Genomic DNA, 19,953 nt, shown 5'->3' on the forward strand with positions numbered 1-19,953 from the left:
GGTCTTTGGGACCAGTCGATCAGAGGGAGATCGTCAAATTTCCGAGAACTCAAAGCCGTGGAAGAGGCTCTGTTAGCAGCAAATCGTCAGATTTCTGGACAGCATGTTCAGATATACTCAGACAACATGACCACGGTGGCTCATATCAAACACCAGGGCAGTACAAAATTCATCAGCCTAAAAATCTCTGCTCGAATTTTTGGTTGGGCCGAAAAACACTTACTGTCCCTGATGGCAATTTACCTGAAAAGTGCTGCCAATATTCAGGCAGATTATCTGAGTCACCAGGATATTCACCCCGGCGAATGGAGCCTGGATCATCAAACATTCAACATGCTAGTAAGCAAGTGGGGTCTCCCAGAAGTCGACCTCTTTGCCTCTCACCAAAACGCAAAAGTCGAAACATATTTCTCCTTGAACCCAAGAGGCAATACCAGAGCAGTAGATGCCTTAGTTCAAGATTGGCATTTTCATCTAGCCTTCGCATTTCCACCAATCCCAATTCTTGCAAAGGTGCTACGGAAAATATGGATAGAAAGGACCCCGACTATTTTGATAGCTCTATTATGGCCCAAAAGAAGTTGGTTCAACTTGATCATCCAACTACAGGTGGACAGGCCGGTAATGTTACCGGTAAAGGACAATCTCCTCTCTCAGGGACCCATTCTCCACTCAGACCCTCAGAGATGGAACTTAGCTTTGTGGTTTCTGAAGCCCAGGTATTGAAAGCAAAAGGGTTATCGAACCCTGTCATAGCTACCCTGCAAAAATCCAGGAAACCAGTAACAAACGCCATTTACAATAAAATCTGGAAAAAGTTTTCATCTTTTTGTCTACCTAACCCTCCAGACCCTCTCAAGCCGAATATACCTAGGATATTAGATTTTTTACAAAAAGGCTTGGAGATTGGTCTGAGACCCAGTACTCTGAAGGTCCAGGTCTCTGCGCTCAGTTCTGTCTTTGATCAAGATCTAGCAGGTCATCCCTGGATCAAAAGATTTATGACCTCAGCAATTAGAATGAACCCTAGAAAACAAGTCATAGTTCCTCCATGGGATCTCAATGTTGTGCTCCAAGGTCTTACAGGTCCACCTTTTGAACCTTTGTCTTCATGTTCTCCACAAAATCTTGCTTATAAAACTATTTTTTGGTAGCCATAACTTTGGCTAGAAGAGTGGGTGAATTACAGGCCTTATCGATAAGAGAACCTTATCTACTGGTTAGAGAAGATTCAATAGTGCTTCGGCTTGATCCTTCTTTCCTTCCAAAAGTGGTCTCTGAATTCCATCGTTCCCAAGAGATCGTTCTACCAACTTTTTGCAATAAGCCTGCAAACTCGGAAGAAAGAAAATTCAACACTCTTGATGTTCGGCATATTCTGCTACATTACTTAGATCAAAAACCGCTCTTAGAGTTGATCATAACCTTTTTGTCCATCTCTCAGGACAAAATAAGGGGAAGAAAGTAGCCAAAAGTACCATTGCTACATGGATCAAAAAAGCTATAACACAATCTTACCTTGCTCAAAATAAACTACCTCCAGTAGGGATCAAGGCCCACTCAACCAGATCTACATCAGTTTCCTGGGCAGAAAGAGCAGGCGCGTCTCCGGAGCAGATCTGCAGGGCAGCAACGTGGTCCTCACTCCATACCTTCTCCAAACATTATAGATTGGATGTATTATACAATAAGGACTTGGTCTTCGGCCGTAAAGTTCTCCAGGCCGTTGTCCCTCCCTAGTGCCAAATTAGTTGGTATTCCTCCATATGCCGTCGTGGAAGGTGACTAGAGAAAATAGAATTAGGCTTACCGGTATTTCGGTTTCTAGGAACCTTCCACGACGGCGCTAATTTCCCACCCTCTATATATTCCTGGATTAATTCTGGGATGCAGAAGGTAAACCGGTGCTATGGTCTTAGTTGTAAGTCACTGGCAAGTGGGAGGTCCTTTTAACCTCTCTGTGTTTCCTGTTCCCCATTAGGGCAAAGAGACAACCTCCATATGCCGTCATGAAAGGTTCCTAGAAACCGAATTACCGATAAGTTTAATTCTATTTTTTTATTTAGATAAATGTATTTATTGGAAATATATATATATATATATATATATATATTTATTTACGCATCGGGTATTCTAGAATATGTATGTAGTTGATTTATGAAGATTTTAGAATAATACATTGAATACACAGGATTCGGCCGGCCGCGACCAATTAGCGAAGCGTGGTTCAAATCCCGCGCCAATTCTCGGCCGGACTGAGCCTGACGCTGATTGTTTGCGGCCGGCCACGTAGTATATAGCACAGCCCACGTAGTATATTGCACAGCCACGTAGTATATTGCACAGCCACGTAGTATATTGCACAGCCACGTAGTATATTGCACAGCCACGTAGTATATTGCACAGCCACGTAGTATATTGCACAGCCACGTAGTATATAGCACAGCCCACGGAGTATATAGCACAGCCATGTAGTATATAACACAGCCCACGGAGTATATAGCACAGCCCACATAGCATATAACACTGCCACGTAGTTTATAACAGCCCACGTAGCATATAACACAGCTCACATAACAGCCCACGCATGCAGTGTCTAACACAGCCCACGCATGCAGTGTCTAACACAGCTCACGCGTTTACCGATGCCCCTCGCGTGCTCTGGTCCTAAGAGTGCATTGCGGTCTCGCGAGATGATGTCATTATCTCGCGAGATCGCAATGCATGGAGCGGTCACCGGAGCGTCGTGAGGAGCAGGAAAGGCCTGTTGTGGATCTGAGGGGCCGACGGACGGTGAGTATATAACTTTTTTTTTATTATTATTATTTTTAACAGTAGATCTTTTTACTATTGATGCTGCATAGGCAGCATCAATAGTAAAAAGTTGGTCACACAGGGTTAATAGCAGCGTTAACAGAGTGCGTTACACCGCGGCATAACGCGGTCCGCTAACTCTGCCATTAACTCTGTGTGAGTGCTGACTGCGGGGAGTATGGAGCGGGCACTGACTGCGGGGAGTAAGGAGCGGCCATTTTGCCGCCGGACTGTGCCCGTCGCTGATTGGTCGTGGCTGTTTTGTCGTGACCAATCAGCGACTTGGGATTTCTGTTACAGACCGATAAAGACTCTATCTATCTATATACAGGGCTGCCACTAGGAATTTCGGGGCCCCATACTTGCAATATTTTTGGGGCCCCCTTGAGACTCCACCCCTGCTCCGCCTCCATCACGCGAACCTTCCACAGTACCATTGCCCTTTCTTGCAAAAACTCCCCTCCTGCACCACGTCCTCACCATCACACATTACCAGTTCCCATACATAGCCAGTATCTTTTGTATACTATTTTGGCCGGGCTCTACTCTGCTGTAACTTATTAAACATTTGTTAAAATATCCAATACAATTTAGGTATGTTTTTGTTTTTCAATTTTTAAAATAACCAATAATACCACATACATGGGACAAATACCGCCGACCATGACCAGACACCATATTACCACCACATAGTGACCTATAATACCACATACAAGGAACAAAGACAGCACAGTGACCAATTACTACAATACTGATCATCAATAAAATAAAACACAATACTAATATCACCATAAGTGCCATTATACACAGGAGATCTGTACTTAGTATACAGTGTCAGTGTACAGGTAATACAGTGATCACCAGTGACATTGTACACAGGAGCTCTGTATATAATATACAGTGTATACTGTGTGTGTACACGTAATACACTGACTCACCAGTGACGTCTCGAGATGAAGTCTTCCATCTTTACTTTTCAGCTTCATCCAGCACAGACCGCCATCACTTCTTCCACCCAGGACTCATCTCTGCAGGAATTAACACAGTTATCTAGAGCACTGCTTGCAGAGCACATTACTTAATTTTTCCCGACTTCTACACTACACCAGATGAAGAAAAAAAGGTGACATAGTGTCGCTCAGTAGAGTAACAGGACCCCCTTCATTGAAAACAGTATCCTCTAAAACTAAAATACATCACTGCAGTAATAATAGCCCTTAATTAGCCTCTAAAGTAATGGTATTTCCCATCCTGGCTCCCTTGTGTCTCATTCTTGGCTCCAGCCATGTTCTCCCATCCTGCCTCCATATGAGCTCCCATCCTGCCTCCATATGAGCTCCCATCCTGCCTCCATATGAGCTCCAATCCTGCCCCATATGAGCTCCAATCCTGCCCCATATGAGCTCCAATTCTGCCCCATATGAGCTCCAATCCTGCCCCATCTGAGCTGCCTTGTTACCCCATCTGAGCTCCCATCCTGCCCCATATGAGCTCCCATCCTGCCCCCATATGAGCTCCCATCCTGCCCCCATATGAGCTCCCATCCTGCCCCCATATGAGCTCCCATCCTGCCCCCATATGAGCTCCCATCCTGCCCCATATGAGCTCCCATCCTGCCCCATATGAGCTCCCATCCTGCCCCCATATGAGCTCCCATCCTGCCCCCATATGAGCTCCCATCCTGCCCCCATATGAGCTCCCATCCTGCCCCCATATGAGCTCCCATCCTGCCCCCATATGAGCTCCCATCCTGCCCCCATATGAGCTCCCATCCTGCCCCCATATGAGCTCCCATCCTGCCCCCATATGAGCTCCCATCCTGCCCCCATATGAGCTCCCATCCTGTGGCTTTCAGTATAAAAAGAAAGTTAAAGAAAAATCTCCTTACCTGGCCACGGCCCAGTGGTGCCCTCTCCCTCATTTATTTGAGGTGTGGATGCGACGACGCATGACAGTAACGTTATACGCCGGCGACGTGTGCACAGATGTCAGCTGCTGACCTGTGATTGGCTGGCATCTGGTAACTATTGCTGTGCAGAAATCCGGTGGCTTTCTGTACCGCAATATATTGCAACTGAATGTGCCTCCTCAGATGCACATTTATTTGAAAATTGCGGGCCAGGAAACCAGATTGCGGCACCACTTCTTGACGGTTCGGGCAACTGCCTGTTATTTTTACAAGCAGTCAAGCAGTGTCACTGAACCGGTGAGAGCCCCCTGAATCCCACCACTGCAGACAGTGTCTTAGGGTATGTTCCCACAGTCAGTAAACACTGGTGGTTAGACGCTGCATACATCCGTCATGTCCAACCCGCCGCGTCCAGATGTTACAGCATAGTGGATGGGATCTGAAGAAATCTCATCTCCACTATGCGTTCACGGACGCCTCCGGCTTCCCTGCGTATACGCACATGCGGAGCGTCTTTCCAGACAACAGCATGTCAATTTAGCTTGCGGAGACGCTCTGTTTCTGCAAGATTAATATCACCGTCCAATGTATTGGACGCGGTGATTCCACGCGTTTCAAAGAACACAGGCGGAATCACTGGCGTTCAAAAACCGGCAGCGCTTTGGACGGAGCGGACATGTGCTGTGTCCAAAGCGCTGCTGGTTTCTGCCTGTGGAAACATACCCTTAGGGTATGTTTCCATGGTCAGTAAACACTGTGGAATGGATACTGCATACAACTGTGGTGTCCAACCCGCAGCGGCCAGATATTACAGCATAGTGGATGGTATGTCAAGAAATCCTGTCTCCACTATGCGTGCATCGGCAGCTGCAGCTTCCCTGCGGAGACAGACATGCAGCGCGTCTTTCCAGACAGCAGCTTGTCAATTTATCTTGCGGAGATGCTCAGTCTCTGCAAGATAAATGTCCCCGTACACTGTATTGGATGTGGTGATTCTACACGGTTCAATGAACACATGCGGAATCACAGCACGTACAAAAGTAGGCAGCGCTTTGCATGGAGCAGACATGCTGCGTTCAAAGCACTGCCGGTTACTGACCGTAGGAACATACCTACAGTGTGTGTGTGTGTGTGTGTGTATGTATGTATGTATGTATGTGTATATATATATATATATATATTTTATTTTTTTTTTTTTTGCAGTGCACTGTCAGATCAGCGATCTGACAGGCAGTGCAGGGAGGCTTCCCGGCGCTTGCTCTGAGCAGGCGCTTGAAAGCCACCTCCCTGCAGGACACGGAAGGCCCCCCACGGCCATTTTGGATCCGGGCCTGCAGGGATGAGGTAGGAGACCCTCTGGGCAATGAGATCACATCGTGTTGCTCCGAGGGTCTCAGAGAAGCTTCCCTGTGCCGCCGGAACGCTGCGATCATCTTTGATCACAATGTGATGGGGTTAATGCACCAGGAGCGCTTCACATGCTCTGGACGTGTCCGAGGTTGGCTACTTTCTGGCTGGTGATTATCAGTCGAATAGAGGGGGCTTATAGGATGCATGGCCCCAAGGGAACCAGGTGGTATTTGTTGGTATATGTAGAGGAAATAAGTGTAGATAACAATTTAAAGATAGCAATTGCTAGACTATTGTACATGGCTCGGAAGGTCATAGCAAGAAACTGGATAAAAGAGGATCCACCTTCGAGAGGAGAATACCTTCATTATGTGAAACATGTTATTACCCTAGAAAAGGGAGTTTACCAGAAAAGAGGGAACGTGGAGTTTTATGATAAACTGTTGATGCCTTGGCTGGAATTGGAGTAGGGGAAGAACTCTCTGGGAAGTTTTTTCCTGTTAGGATGTTTGTTTAGAAAGGGACAGTAGGAGTCATCACATAATACTAAAGTATATGCTGGTATAAGATATGCTAAGGAAAGAGCGTGAGCTGTCTAAATGGGGAGAAGGGGGGTGTGTTGGTAATGTTGGGATATATTGCGGGGAGGGGGGGAATCTTTTCAAAATCCCTGTGTTGTAAAATGTTTATTGTGATTTTATACTTAATAAAAATCTATTTGAGTTAAAATACATAAAAACCATTAAGGAGTTATGCAATAGGTAAATAAATTGGATATCACTGGACACCTGGCAGCATCTACTTAAAAAAACAAGGAGCTGCCAGTGACAGGAAGAGTACATGTCCTGTGTATTTTCTCAGTAGCAATGAGGTGTTAAAATGTGCAGAAGAGAATGGCCCCATACCAGGGCCATCCCCTGAAAATGCAATATTTCCATGCCATACTTTCAATAATCTGATTTCCACACCATCCACGGATATATTTGTGATTGGGGGACATCAAGGCTTTTGGCATTAGGCCAAAACGTAATGTCTCTGCGCTTATGGTGTTATCATAGTTGTGTTTGATGTATCTAGGATGGTGCACGTATGCCACATTTCTGTGGCACTTTGCTCCGCTTGAAGGTTTCAGCTTCCATCCATAAGACGTTTTTGCATTGATCACCTTCTGTTTTCGTACTGTTTCTGCATTGATTTTGTTGTAGTGTACTTTTTCATATATTACAAATAAAATGTAATAAGGTTGTTCATTGCTGATCTTGATAGTGGATGAGTGTAATCTGCCCGTGACCACAAGTAGATAGATCACATACATGCAGTCGCGTGACCGCCCACGCACTCAGGGAATGCAGACACTGCAGACTTTTCTTCTTAGATGGCACAACTCCTTGTTATATGCATCACAGTACAGTCACCATCCGATATATCCAATGTGTATATCATACCTACACATTATAGTTATCTTACCTTGACATAGATGATCCTCGAAGACACAATGTTACTTATCTGCGGGACGAGATTCAGCGTTTATTTCCCTGTTTACCGGTAATTGCTTCTTATGTTTGATGTAGATAAAAATAAGACTGCGTTTCTTCTTAGAATAGATTAGCAGTGGTGTTTATTTTTACTTTCGCTTTGTCTGAAAGCTGAAACTGAAAGTTTGTGAGGTCTGCAACTCTTCATTTTCATTTTATTCTAAGGCTTGCATGTACTAACCCCTTCCCGACATTAGACGTACCGTTACGTCCTACTTTACAGTGCGTTTCCGCAAATGGACATATCTGTAAATTCTGGCGATTGTACAAACACAGGGTCAGTGCCCTCATGGGGGGCTACCACTCCCTTCCAATAGGTGCCCGTCCCCATGATGTCATCGCGAGGGTCCAATCGTTATATCAACCCAAGGTCAACTGACGCTCTTTCGGTCTGCCAGCTACGGTGGCAGATTTTACGCTCCCAAATTTAAATGTCCCCTCCCTTTTTGAGGAGGCCTAAACCACATATAGCGTCCACATGTTTGTCGTCTCTGTAGAGAGCCCGCTTAATTTTCAGGTGTTTGTCTCCAGCAGCAAGAACTTGGCATAATGTACTGGGCATTACAATATACTGGGCACTTCTGTGGCAGAATTGCAGTTTTCACTCGGCAACATTCACTGCTGTTTATTTCTGGAAAACACACATGGAGTCAAAATAGTCACTACATCTGTAGATAAATTCCCGAATGGATATAATTTCCAAAATGGCGCCGCTTGAGGGGGGTTCTGCTCTTCTAGCACTTAAGGCTCTGCATATGGAGTCCGCAAACTATTCTAGGAAAATCTGCGCTCCAGGAGGCAAATAGCGCTCTGTCCCTCCCGAGTCTTGCAGTATGGCTAAGTAGTACTGTACAGCCACATATGGTGTATTGCCACGTTCAGCAGAAATCATCACAAATTTTGGTGAAATTTTTGCCCTGTGAAAATGTAAAATTTGGGACCAAGACAAAATTTTAATGTTAAAAATGTACCGTATATATTCGAGAATAAGCCGCTGGAGTCACACTGCCGTATTTCTGGTGCGATAATCGCAGCTCACTGCAGGGACTAGCCGGCACCTCTCCTGACCCGATCACGACAGCATGATGGATTACTATTCAGCTGTCAAGCTCAGGTCAGGGGAGCAGTCAGCCAGTACAAGTTTAATGTTGCGATTCTCGCAGGAGAAATACGGCAGTGTGACTCCAGTCTAAGCCGAGACCCCCAACTTTGCCACAAAAAAATGGGAAACTTAATGACTCGAGTATAAGCCTATTGCAGCAGCTACTGGTAAACTTAAAAAATAAAAATGGGTACCAATAAAAGTAAAATTGAGATATCAGTAGGTTAAGTGTTTTTGAATATCTATATTAAATCAGGATCCCCATATAATGCCCCATACAGTTCATGATGGGCCCCATAAGATGCTCCATATTAAAATATGTCCCGTATAATGCTGCACAAATGCTGATTATGGCCCCATAAGATGCTTCATAGAGATATTTGCCCCATATGCTGTTGCTGCGATTAAAAAAAAAAATAAAGAGAATGACATACTCTCCTCTCGTCGCTCGGGCCTCGGCACTTGCAATATTCACCTGTCCTCGTTCCACCGCCGGGCGCCGCTGTGTCTTCCGCATCCTCTGCACTGACATTCAGGCAGAAGCCGCGCACTAAACACGTCATCGCGCTGTCTGACCTGAGCGTCACAGCAGAGGACGCGGAAGACGGAGCGGCACCCGGCGGTGGAACGAGGAGAGGTGAATATCGCGCAGTGCTGCTCACCCTCCCCATTATACTCACCTGCTCCCGACGCGGTCCCTGGCAGCTTCCCTGATGGTCTTCTCCGGGCGCTGACAGCTTCCAGCGTTGAGCAGTCACCGGTACTGCTCATTACAGTAATGAATATGCGGCTCCACCACTATGGGAGTGGAGTCGCGGCCATATTCATTACTGTAATGAGCAGTACCATGTGACCGCTCAACGCTGGAAGAAGCTGTCAGCGCCCGGAGACCATCGAAGATGCAGGGACCGCGCCAGGAGAAGGTGAGTTGAGTATGTCACAGCTGCCGCTCCCCCTCCCCCGCCGACCCCCCTGGGACAATGACTCGAGTATAAGCCGAGAAGGGCACTTTCAGCCTAAAAAATGGTCTGAAAATCTCGGCTTATACTTAAGTATATACAGTAACGGTATACGGTATCATTTTTTCACTGCTCAATGGTATAACATTTTGTGATACTTCTGTGATGTCAGTTTGATCACATGGCTGTATGGAAGAAGCTGTACATGCATAGCCCAAGATAGAAATGGGAAAATCTTGGTGTGACAAGATCATAAAATACTGAACCTGTCAGTCATTCATTAGTTTCACAATTGTCATCTCTCTCTGTTTTAGGCACTAATTAAAGTATTAAATGATCAAGGCTTTCTTATATTGGTGAACTCTGATATACTTCCGAATCACACAGGTAACATTTATCATTTGAAGTTTTCTGTTTTATTCACTTTTTTTGTTTTATTTTTTCCCTTCTGAAACTAAAAACATATTTGCTTTTCAGGTGTCTTTGACGGAAACTCCATTCAACTTAACGCCTTGTTTCTTTTTCCACACCAAAAGTTTTTGCGTAAAAGAGGTAAAACTGAAATGGGTTTATATTGCTGTGTATCATCGTTAATTTAACAATTGAGTTTTAGGACTGCTCATAAAGTATTTAGTGCCTGAGTCAATTTAAAGAAGAGCTCCTGCTTCATTCTATAATTCTATCTTTAAAGGGAACCTGTCACCCCCAAAATCGAAGGTGAGCTAAGCCCACCAGCATCAGGGGCTTATCTACAGCATTCTGGAATGCTGTAGATAAGCCCCGATGTATCCTGAAAGATGAGAAAAAGAGTTTAGATTATACTCACCCAGGGGCGGTCCCGGTCCGATTCTGGTCCGATGGGCGTCGCTGTCTTCTTACAATGACGTCCTCTTCTTGTCTTCACGCTGCGGCTCCGGCGTACTTTGTCTGCCCTGTTGAGAGGAGAGCAGAGCAAAGTACTGCAGTGCTCAGGCGCCGGGCCTCTCTGACCTTTCCCACCAGGTTTTCTTCGAGAATGGTCCTGTATTTGGCTCCATCCATCTTCCCATCAATTTTAACCATCTTCCCTGTCCCTGCTGAAGAAAAGCAGGCCCAAACCATGATGCTGCCACCACCATGTTTGATAGTGGGGATAGTGTGTTCAGGGTGATGAGCTTGTGTTGCCTTAAGCAGTTGCCAAAAAGTTTGATTTTGGTTTCATCTGACAGAACACTTTATTCCACATGTTTGGTGTGTCTCCCAGGCTTGTTGCAAACTTTAAACACTTTTTAAGCATATCTTTGAGAAATGGCTTTCTTCTTGCCACCCTTCCATAAAGGCCAGATTTGTGCAGTGTACGACTGATTGTTGTCCTATGGACAGACTGTCCCACCTCATCTGTAGATCTCTGCAGTTCATCCAGAGTGATCATGGGCCTCTTGGCTGCATCTCTGGTCAGTCTTCTCCTTGTTTGATATGAACGTTTAGATGGACGGCCAGGTCTTGGTAGATTTGCAGTGGTATGATACTCCTTCCATTTCAATATGATCGTTTGCACAGTGCTCCTTGGGATGTTTAAAGTTTTGGAAATCATTTTGTATCCAAATCTGGCTTTAAACTTTTCCACAACAGTATCACGGACCTGCCTGTTGTGTTCCTTGGTCTTCATGATGCTCTCAGTGCTTCAAACAGAACCCTGAGACTATCACAGAGCAGGTGCATTTATACGGAGACTTGATTACACACAGGTGGATTATATTTATCATCATTAGGCATTTAGGACAACATTTGATCATTCAATCATTCAGAGATCCACAATGAACCTCTGGTGTGAGTTTGCTGCACTGAAAGTAAAGGGGACGAATAATATTGCACGCCCCACTTTTCAGTTTTTTAATTTCCGCAAAAATTTTAAATGACCAATAAATTTCATTCAACTTCACAATTGTGTTGCACTTGTTGATTCTTCACTAAAAATTTACATTTGGTATCTTTGATGCATGATATGTGGGAAAAGGTTGAAAATTTCCAGGGAGCCGAATACTTTCGCAAGGCACTGTATTCTCTGGGTGTTGGAGGATGCACAAACTGCATGCCTTTGTCATAATCCCCTACTATCTGTAATATATAAACTACGCTAAGGTTTTAGCAAATGGGAAAATAGTTTTTCCTCTTATCTCAACTAAGTGATTCATTAATCAAAAGTTTTGGACAACTGAACACTGACTTAAACCTCCCACATAGTTTTTTTTTCGATCAATATTTGCAAGTGCACCGTGCGTATGCCGCACAAATGAAGGGGATTAACATCTCTGCTGATAATCACCTCATAGTTAATACCATTGCTACTGCAGTGGATCCAAGAGGCTTAATATTTGACATATATAAAGAATTATTACCTATGTATTTAGATTAACATCAACTGACCATTGGGACAAAATGGCAGGCAGACATTGGTTGCCTATCAAAGGAAGAGTGGAATGAGATACTTGCCTAAAGGCACCACTGCATCAGTTTTTTCTATTTAACCGCTGAAGTGGTGCTGAAACTCCAAGTCCCCTATGCCATGTCTGATACTCACCTTCCAGCCTTTTCATCTGTTTTCTTCGCCGCTTCGGTTTGTCTCCTGCAGTCTTGTGATCTGCCGGCTGCTTGAGTGTTTCATGGAGTATGTCGGAGGTCACTCCTTCAATGTAAGTCTGAGAGCCTCATTCTGGCTCTCATGGACTTGCACCGAGAGCTTGTGACGTAGCTTCTGACGTCCGGCCAGTCAGAAGCTGCTCTCCCAAGACGGTGCTGCGGGACTGGAGCAGCACCAAAAAAGGTGAAGATGCTGGAGGGTGATTGTGACCGGAAGCAAGGGACTTGGGTTTAAAGTGCCTCTCCACTGGTGTGAAGAAAAAAAAATGCCTGGTGTGGTGCTTTAACACCTAAAATATCTGTCTGATTCACAAAGCGTTTTATCAGCTGTTTTTGATCCGTAGGGTGTTGAAGACTCCGAACTTCTTATATAAAATTGTAGTACAGGTAGATGAAGCATGTCCACAATGTAGACAAGGATAGTCCCACTTGATGCACATGATGTGGGAATGTGTGAACATTGGGAGTTATTAGAAGGGGTATTTCGGGTGCATTTAACGGTTGGAACCAAAGATATGCATTCTTGGCCTTCTGAAGAAGAGCGTGGATTCGCTCTCCCATTGCTAAAGCCATGTCCCGTGAGTTATTCCAAGCTAGGAAATTGTTGGCATTACATTTGAACGTAACTCATTATAATGGAGGAATTTAAATCTAAAATAATATTATAGGTGCGTGCATTAAGAGAAATGCTCTAAAAATTTTTTTCTAAAAATATGGGAAAAATAGCTAACCACCTCGGGTATACCTTCAGTTGACCTACTTGGAGTCACCATATTAGACCGCTTGTCCATAATCTCATAAACCAACTGAGTCTATAGCTGTATATAAAGGTGTGTGTGTGTGTGTGTGTGTGTGTGTGTGTGTGTATATATGTGTGTATATGTGTGTATATGTGTGTGTGTATATATATATATATATATATATATATATATATATATATATATATATATGTATATCAACAAGTTTATATATAATTTTATTTCTTCATCCCTAAGTGACTCATCATCCTGAAACTACAGTTGTATATTGTATATAGCATTGTTGAGAGGAATCTGCCAAATGTGTTTTTTTTCTTTGCTGAGTTTGTCCATTGTGGTGTTGTACCAATCTTTGTTTAAAAAATAAAAATTAAATAAAATGTTAATTGTTCACAGTAAAAAAAAAAAAATTAAAATATCAAATTAAAAAAATAAGTAGGACCAAATCTGAGCATGTTCCTCTTGTTTCCAGAGGAGGCTTTTATAGTTCTGTATAGCTTATGTAAATAGCCAATCGTCAGTTTCAGTCAGTTATACAATTTCAGTCAGTTATACAATTGCCCCTTATTGCCTATATTGCCATGTGCTAATTCACAAGTGGCATGATATAAAGAAAGTAGAGATGAGTAGCTCGATTTATACTGCCCTCATCCCGGTATGTAGGGTAATTTCACACAGGGTGTTTTTGCTGCATTTTTTTAATGCTAATTTTCAGCTGCTTTTTACAGTACCAGCAAAGCCTATGAGATCATGCACACACATTGTTTTTTTGTGTCATCAGGATTTTGTGCTTTGCTGCTTTTTTTGGACATAGAGCATGTCACTTCTTTCAGCATTTTTGCAGTGTTGGCTTGAATGTGTGGTGAAAAAAACGCCGGTACCATTATTGGCAGCGGTTTTACTGCAGAAAGTCAATGGACATTAGCATGGACAAAGACACAAAAAATGCACCAAAAAACGCACCTAAACCTGCCTTTTTGCCACAGCTTCTTTTCTGCCAAGATCATCAGGTTTTGTTGCAGAAAAAAGCAGCAAAAACACCCTGTGTGAACTTCCCCTTACAAGACCTGTGTCGTCATGATGTTGTGGTGCAATTCACATCTTTGTTACGGTGCCAAGTAAACGCCAGAGATGCTCTGAATACCTCCACAGTAGACTGAACTGGATACCAGTTCAAGGCTAAACAAATTGAATTGCTGATGTCTAAAAGGTAGCTTTTGAGTAACATAAATTGACGCAAATATATAAGTATTGAAATTGCAATGCCAAGAAGGAAAAGTCATAGATATCACAAGATCGATAGACATGTTAAAGAGATGCAAATGATGAAAATATAGAAACCAAAATTTTAATTGTCTCGATTTATTCAATATTAAGTACGAGTGCCACACGCTTGCACTCTTGACATGCTATCAGTGAGAATATCAATGGTTGAGGAATGTTGTGCAACGCTGAATGCAATTGGGCACATCTTTTGCAATTACCGACCAATGACGTCCCAGTGTTTGATAGGAGACAAGTCCGGAGACACTGCGATGGTAACACTTTTAGGCCACCCAGCTTGTAGTTGTTTTGTGTTGAAAAACTGCTCCTGGGACACTTTAAATAAATGCCGTTACCACTGGTTTCATCACCAATCATTATAGCGGAGAGTTGTTAGTTTGCTTGGAATGAAGACTAGAGATGTTGGCTACTGTTCTGTGTGCCAGCACCATAATCCTGGGCGTAAAACCGATATGCTGTTTCCTTGTGAGGGCCTCTGCATGGCGTTGTCTCTTCAGATTTAAAGAATAGCGCGTAGTGATCCATTCTGTACAATGTGACATCACATATCAAGCCTTCTCAAACAATGGTGTTTGTACAACATTAGGCTACGAGCCAGACATCCAGGTACAAGTGTCTTATTAACCTCAAACCACTGCTCTCCAAAACATTGGTCTGGAGACCTTGTGAGCAATCCTATGCAAAGGCCTTCACGAGGGAACAAGAAAGTTTCCCAGGAAGCCGCTTTTCAACACACAGCATTGGATCTTGATGCCCAAGTGCATTCATTATGGCAGAACATTCCTCAGACAAGCATTAATAATCCTCATTGATAGCATGCCAAGGAATGGGAATGCATGTATTTCTGTGTGTGGCACTGATCCTTGATACTGAGTAAATGGAGAGGATTTGAACATTGTTTCCACTTTTTCAACATTTGCAGATCATTAACATTAAAACCTGTGATTTCAACAATTCTATTGACTTTTCCTACTTGGTGATGCAATTTCAGCATTGTGGAGTATAGATATATACATATTTATGTTATTAAATAAACTGAAATGAATAATGGAGTGAAGATGCTTATGCTATTTTGTATTTTCTGTTTAGACAGAGAAGAATGGGAGGGCAAATTCATCAGAAAAGAACTTCCATTGTCCGTATCTAATCTTCTACCTGGCCTTCACTATGCCATTATAGAATCAAGCAAGTTGCAAAAGGACAAAGCTCTTTACCCTGGTCCATTGGTAGAACAGTATTTCAAGAAATATGCAGTTCTTCAAAGAAATAAAAACAGTTCATCCGAAAGAAAGTCTGAGCAATGTGAACTTCTATCTGCACTTCATAGTCCTGCTGATGACCTTCCTCAAAAATGTAGCCAACTAGCCTTTTCTTGTCTACAGTTGTACATTTCATCACCTATAAATTTCAGTGTCCCAGTCATCAAAATGAATAATATTTTAGCTGAAAATGCCTTTCTATCTAGTAACTCTGATCAGTTTGGGAAAACTGCAGGAAGCTTAATAAAGCAGGACAATCTGTCTTCACCTTCTAAGCGGGCAAAGACCGCAGAATCAAAAGCTGACAGTGACAGACGGCAAGCAAAACGTGGGGTTCATGAGAATAAAGAACAGTCTAAGAAGACCACCAAAAGGAAAAGTGTGAAGAGAAGAGAAAAGCAAAGCAAAAAGAAATCTGTCCAACGGGCTACCCTGACCACTGCAGAGACCGGTGAGAATCAGACTTCAAACAAAAGAAGGCGGCTTCTCTCTGAGGGCAAGAAACAAATTGGTTCTTCAAGTGAAGCTACTGTAAAACTTGCTAATGTTCCTTATCCTCAAAGGAGAAAAAGAGGTTGGTAATTTGGTTAGCTTATGCTGAAAAATTGTAACCCTGGTATGCCATGCGTGTACTACTGCACTTACTTTCTACCTCGATCTTCTGTATCAACGTGCAGTATAATGCCTTGCCTTCAGTTTGGTGAGCCAAAGTCAGTAGTGATAACTTTTCTGCATTTATTTGTTTAAAAAATAGCAAATCTTTGTTTAAAGGGAACCTGTCACCTCAGAATACAATTTACCTGCGGATATAGGGTTAAAATGCTGCCTGGCCTCTTTATTGAAGGTGTGATTACTGGGATTAAATGCATTTTTTTCAATCCAGGGAAGCTCAGGCTTTCAGCCTTGGGGGTGTGCACAGAGCACGATCAGCACACTGTGGCACTTTAAGGCCATGTGCACATGTTCAGTATTTTTTGCATTTTTTTCGCTGTAAAAACGTGATAAAAACGCGAAAAAAAACGCTTACATATGCCTCCTATTTACAATGTATTCCACATTTCTTGTGCAAATGTTGCATTTTTTTCTGCAAAAAAATCACATCGCGGAAAAAAAAGCAACATGTTCATTAAATTTGCGGAATTGCGGGGATTCCGCACACCTAGGAATGCATTGATCTGCTTACTTTCCGCATGTGGCTGTGCCCACCATGCGGGAAGTAAGCAGATCATGTGCGGTTGGTTCCCAGGGTGGAGGAGAGGAGACTCTCCTCCACGGACTGGGCACCATATAATTGGTTAAAAAAAAAAAGAATTAAAATAAAAAATAGTCATATACTCACCTTCGATGGCCCCGGAGTCTTCCCGCCTCTCAGCGGTGCATGCTGCCGCTTCCGTTCCTATAGATGGTGTGTGTGAAGGACCTGCGATGACGTCGCGGTCTTGTGATTGGTCGCGTGACCGCTCATGTGACCGCGACGTCATCGAAGGTGAGTATAACCATTTTTTTTTAATTATTTTTAAACATTCTATCTTTTACTATTGATGCTGCATAGGCAGCATCTATAGTAAAAAGTTGGTCACACTTGTCAAACAGTATGTTTGACAAGTGTGACCAACCTGTCAGTCAGTTTTCCAAGCGATGCTACAGATCGCTTGGAAAACTTTAGCATTCTGCAAGCTAATTTCACTTGCAAAATGCAAAAAAAAAAACCGGGGAAAAAAAGCCAAAAAAAAATGCGGGTTTCTTGCAGAAAATTTCCGGTTTTCTTCAGGAAATTTCTGCAAGAAATCCTGACGTGTGCACATACCCCAACAGCCAGCTTTACAATGTATCGATGCATATCGAGCTGTCAATCAAAGTGCCTGGGTGTACTTATAGCTGCCACTAACATTATAGGGAGTGGCAACTGTAGACGCTCTGCGCATGCGCCTATGTCTGAAAGCCAGCAGATTCCTTGAGGAAATAAGTTTTTGTCCCGATCTGTGCACTTTCAGTAAGGCAGACAGGAAGCACTGTAATGCTATTTACCTTCAGATTAACCCTGTATCTGCAGGTAAATTGTGTTATATATTTTTTTTTAAGCTTTACTGTGTAGACTTTTTAAATAAAACCGACACATCATTTTATTTCTAGGAGCTGAAGTTTTGTCAGCTGCTTTTATACAAGTTGAGAAAATCCAGACAACTGAGAAGATAACTCCAAGCAAAACAAATGAGAAGAGAATTTTGCCTGCAAGAACTAGAGCCATAAAGAGAAAACCCCAAAAAGCCTTTTCACCTGACCAGCACTTAGTTATGCCTGACAGGCGATCAAAACGGAAAATGTCTGATCCAGGTAAAGTGGAAAACAAATACCGTATATACTCGAGTATAAGCCGACCCGAGTATAAGCCGACCCCCCTAATTTTGCCACAAAAAACTGGGAAAACTTATTGACTCGAGTATAAGCCTAGGGTGGAAAATGCAGCAGCTACCGGTGAATTTCAAAAATAAAAATAGATGCTCCATACCGTTCATTATTGCCCCATAGCTGTGCCATATAGTGCTCTGCACCATTATTGCCCCATAGCTGTGCCATATAGTGCTCTGCACCGTTCATAATTGCCCCATAGCTGTGCCATATAGTGCTCTGCACCATTATTGCCCCATAGCTGTGCCATATAGTGCTCTGCACCATTATTGCCCCATAGCTGTGCCATATAGTGCTCTGCACCGTCCATTATTGCCCCATAGCTGTGCCATATAGTGCTCTGCACCATTATTGTCCCATAGCTGTGCCATATAGTGCTCTGCACCATTATTGCCCCATAGCTGTGCCATATAGTGCTCTGCACCATTATTGCCCCATAGCTGTGCCATATAGTGCTCTGCACCGTCCATTATTGCCCCATAGCTGTGCCATATAGTGCTCTGCACCGTCCATTATTGCCCCATAGCTGTGCCATATAGTGCTCTGCACCGTACATTATTGCCCCATAGCTGTTGCTGCTGCTGCAATAAAAATAATAAAACACATACTCACCTGTCTTGCCTGCAGCTCCTCGGCGCCATCTTCCCGGCGTCTCTCCGCACTGACTGATCAGGCAGAGGGCGGCGTGCACACTATATGCGTCATCGCGCCCTCTGCCTGCACAGTCAGTGCGGAGAGAGAGACGCCGGGAAGATGGAGACAGCGCCCGGCGTGTGGAACGAGGACAGGTGAATATGCGATACTTACCTGCTCCCGGCGTCCCGCTCCTTCCCCCTGCCTGTCTTCGGTGCCGCAGCCTCTTTCTCTATCAGCGGTCACCGGCACCGCTTCATTAGAGAAATGAATAGGCGGCTCCGCCCCTATGGGAGGTGGAGTAGCCTATTCATTTCTCTAATGAGCGGTCCCACGTGACCGCTCAGGGGAAGAGCTGCGGCACCCGGAGACCGTGGGACGGGCAGGGGGAGCGACAGGATCGCCGGGACTAGGTAAGTATGCCTCAGCGCCCTCTCCCCCTCACCCGCCGACCCTGCCACAGACCGTGACTCGAGTATAAGCCGAGGGGGCACTTTCAGCCCAAAAATTTGGGCTGAAAATCTCGGCTTATACTCGAGTATATACGGTAGATTTTTTGCAGCACAATTGCAAACTTTTATCAAAAGCATGGGTGATAAGTATGAGAGATTGCTGGGATCTCCACTGATCATGAGAATGAGAGCACGGTCTTCTATGGATAGTTTGTAATTGAGACAGCACCTTTTTCCATTTTTTTTAATATATATGTATATAAATTAGTACTTCCTTGACTGCACCGTAACCTGACGCTCCAAGTTAAAAGGGTTAGCCACTGTGGCTTTATGTAACCAATTGTGTTGGGGGACATGATTTTTAGTTTCTTCTTTTTTTCTTTTTTTGTACCTGTTAAGAAATAGAGTATGTATATGCATGTATATTTGTGTGTGTGTGTGTGTGTGTGTGTATGTATGTATATATATATATATATATATATATATATATATATATATATATATATATATATATATATATATATATATATATATATATATATATGTATATATATATATATGTATATATATACAGATGTGTATGTATTTGTGTGTGTATATATATGTGTATATATATATGTGTATATATATATATATATATATATATATATATATATATATATATATATATATATATATATATATATATACACATATATATATATACACATATATATATATATATATATATATACAGATGTGTATGTATTTGTGTGTGTATATATATGTGTATATATATGTGTGTGTATATATATATATATATATATATATATGTGTATATATATATATATATATATATATATATACACATATATATACACACACAAATAC

At 43.0% G+C, this 19,953-nt stretch overlaps 1 protein-coding gene across 6 annotated transcripts in view; it reads left to right on the plus strand.

Annotated features, from left to right (window-relative positions):
• Nucleotides 1–19,953, plus strand: part of TASOR2 (transcription activation suppressor family member 2) — a 190,674-nt gene that overhangs the window by 88,259 nt on the left and 82,462 nt on the right. For 5 of the 6 annotated variants that reach the window (XM_077264467.1, XM_077264464.1, XM_077264470.1 and 2 more), the window contains 4 exons: nt 9,984–10,056; nt 10,147–10,221; nt 15,420–16,163; nt 17,723–17,923. In XM_077264467.1, coding sequence (XP_077120582.1) covers nt 9,984–10,056; nt 10,147–10,221; nt 15,420–16,163; nt 17,723–17,923 — 1,093 coding nt within the window. The remainder of the gene's footprint in view (nt 1–9,983; nt 10,057–10,146; nt 10,222–15,419; nt 16,164–17,722; nt 17,924–19,953) is intronic. The other variant, XM_077264469.1, reaches the window with a different exon arrangement.

Source organism: Ranitomeya variabilis, chromosome 5, assembly GCF_051348905.1.
Source record: "Ranitomeya variabilis isolate aRanVar5 chromosome 5, aRanVar5.hap1, whole genome shotgun sequence".
In the NCBI taxonomy this organism is placed as follows: domain Eukaryota; kingdom Metazoa; phylum Chordata; class Amphibia; order Anura; family Dendrobatidae; genus Ranitomeya; species Ranitomeya variabilis.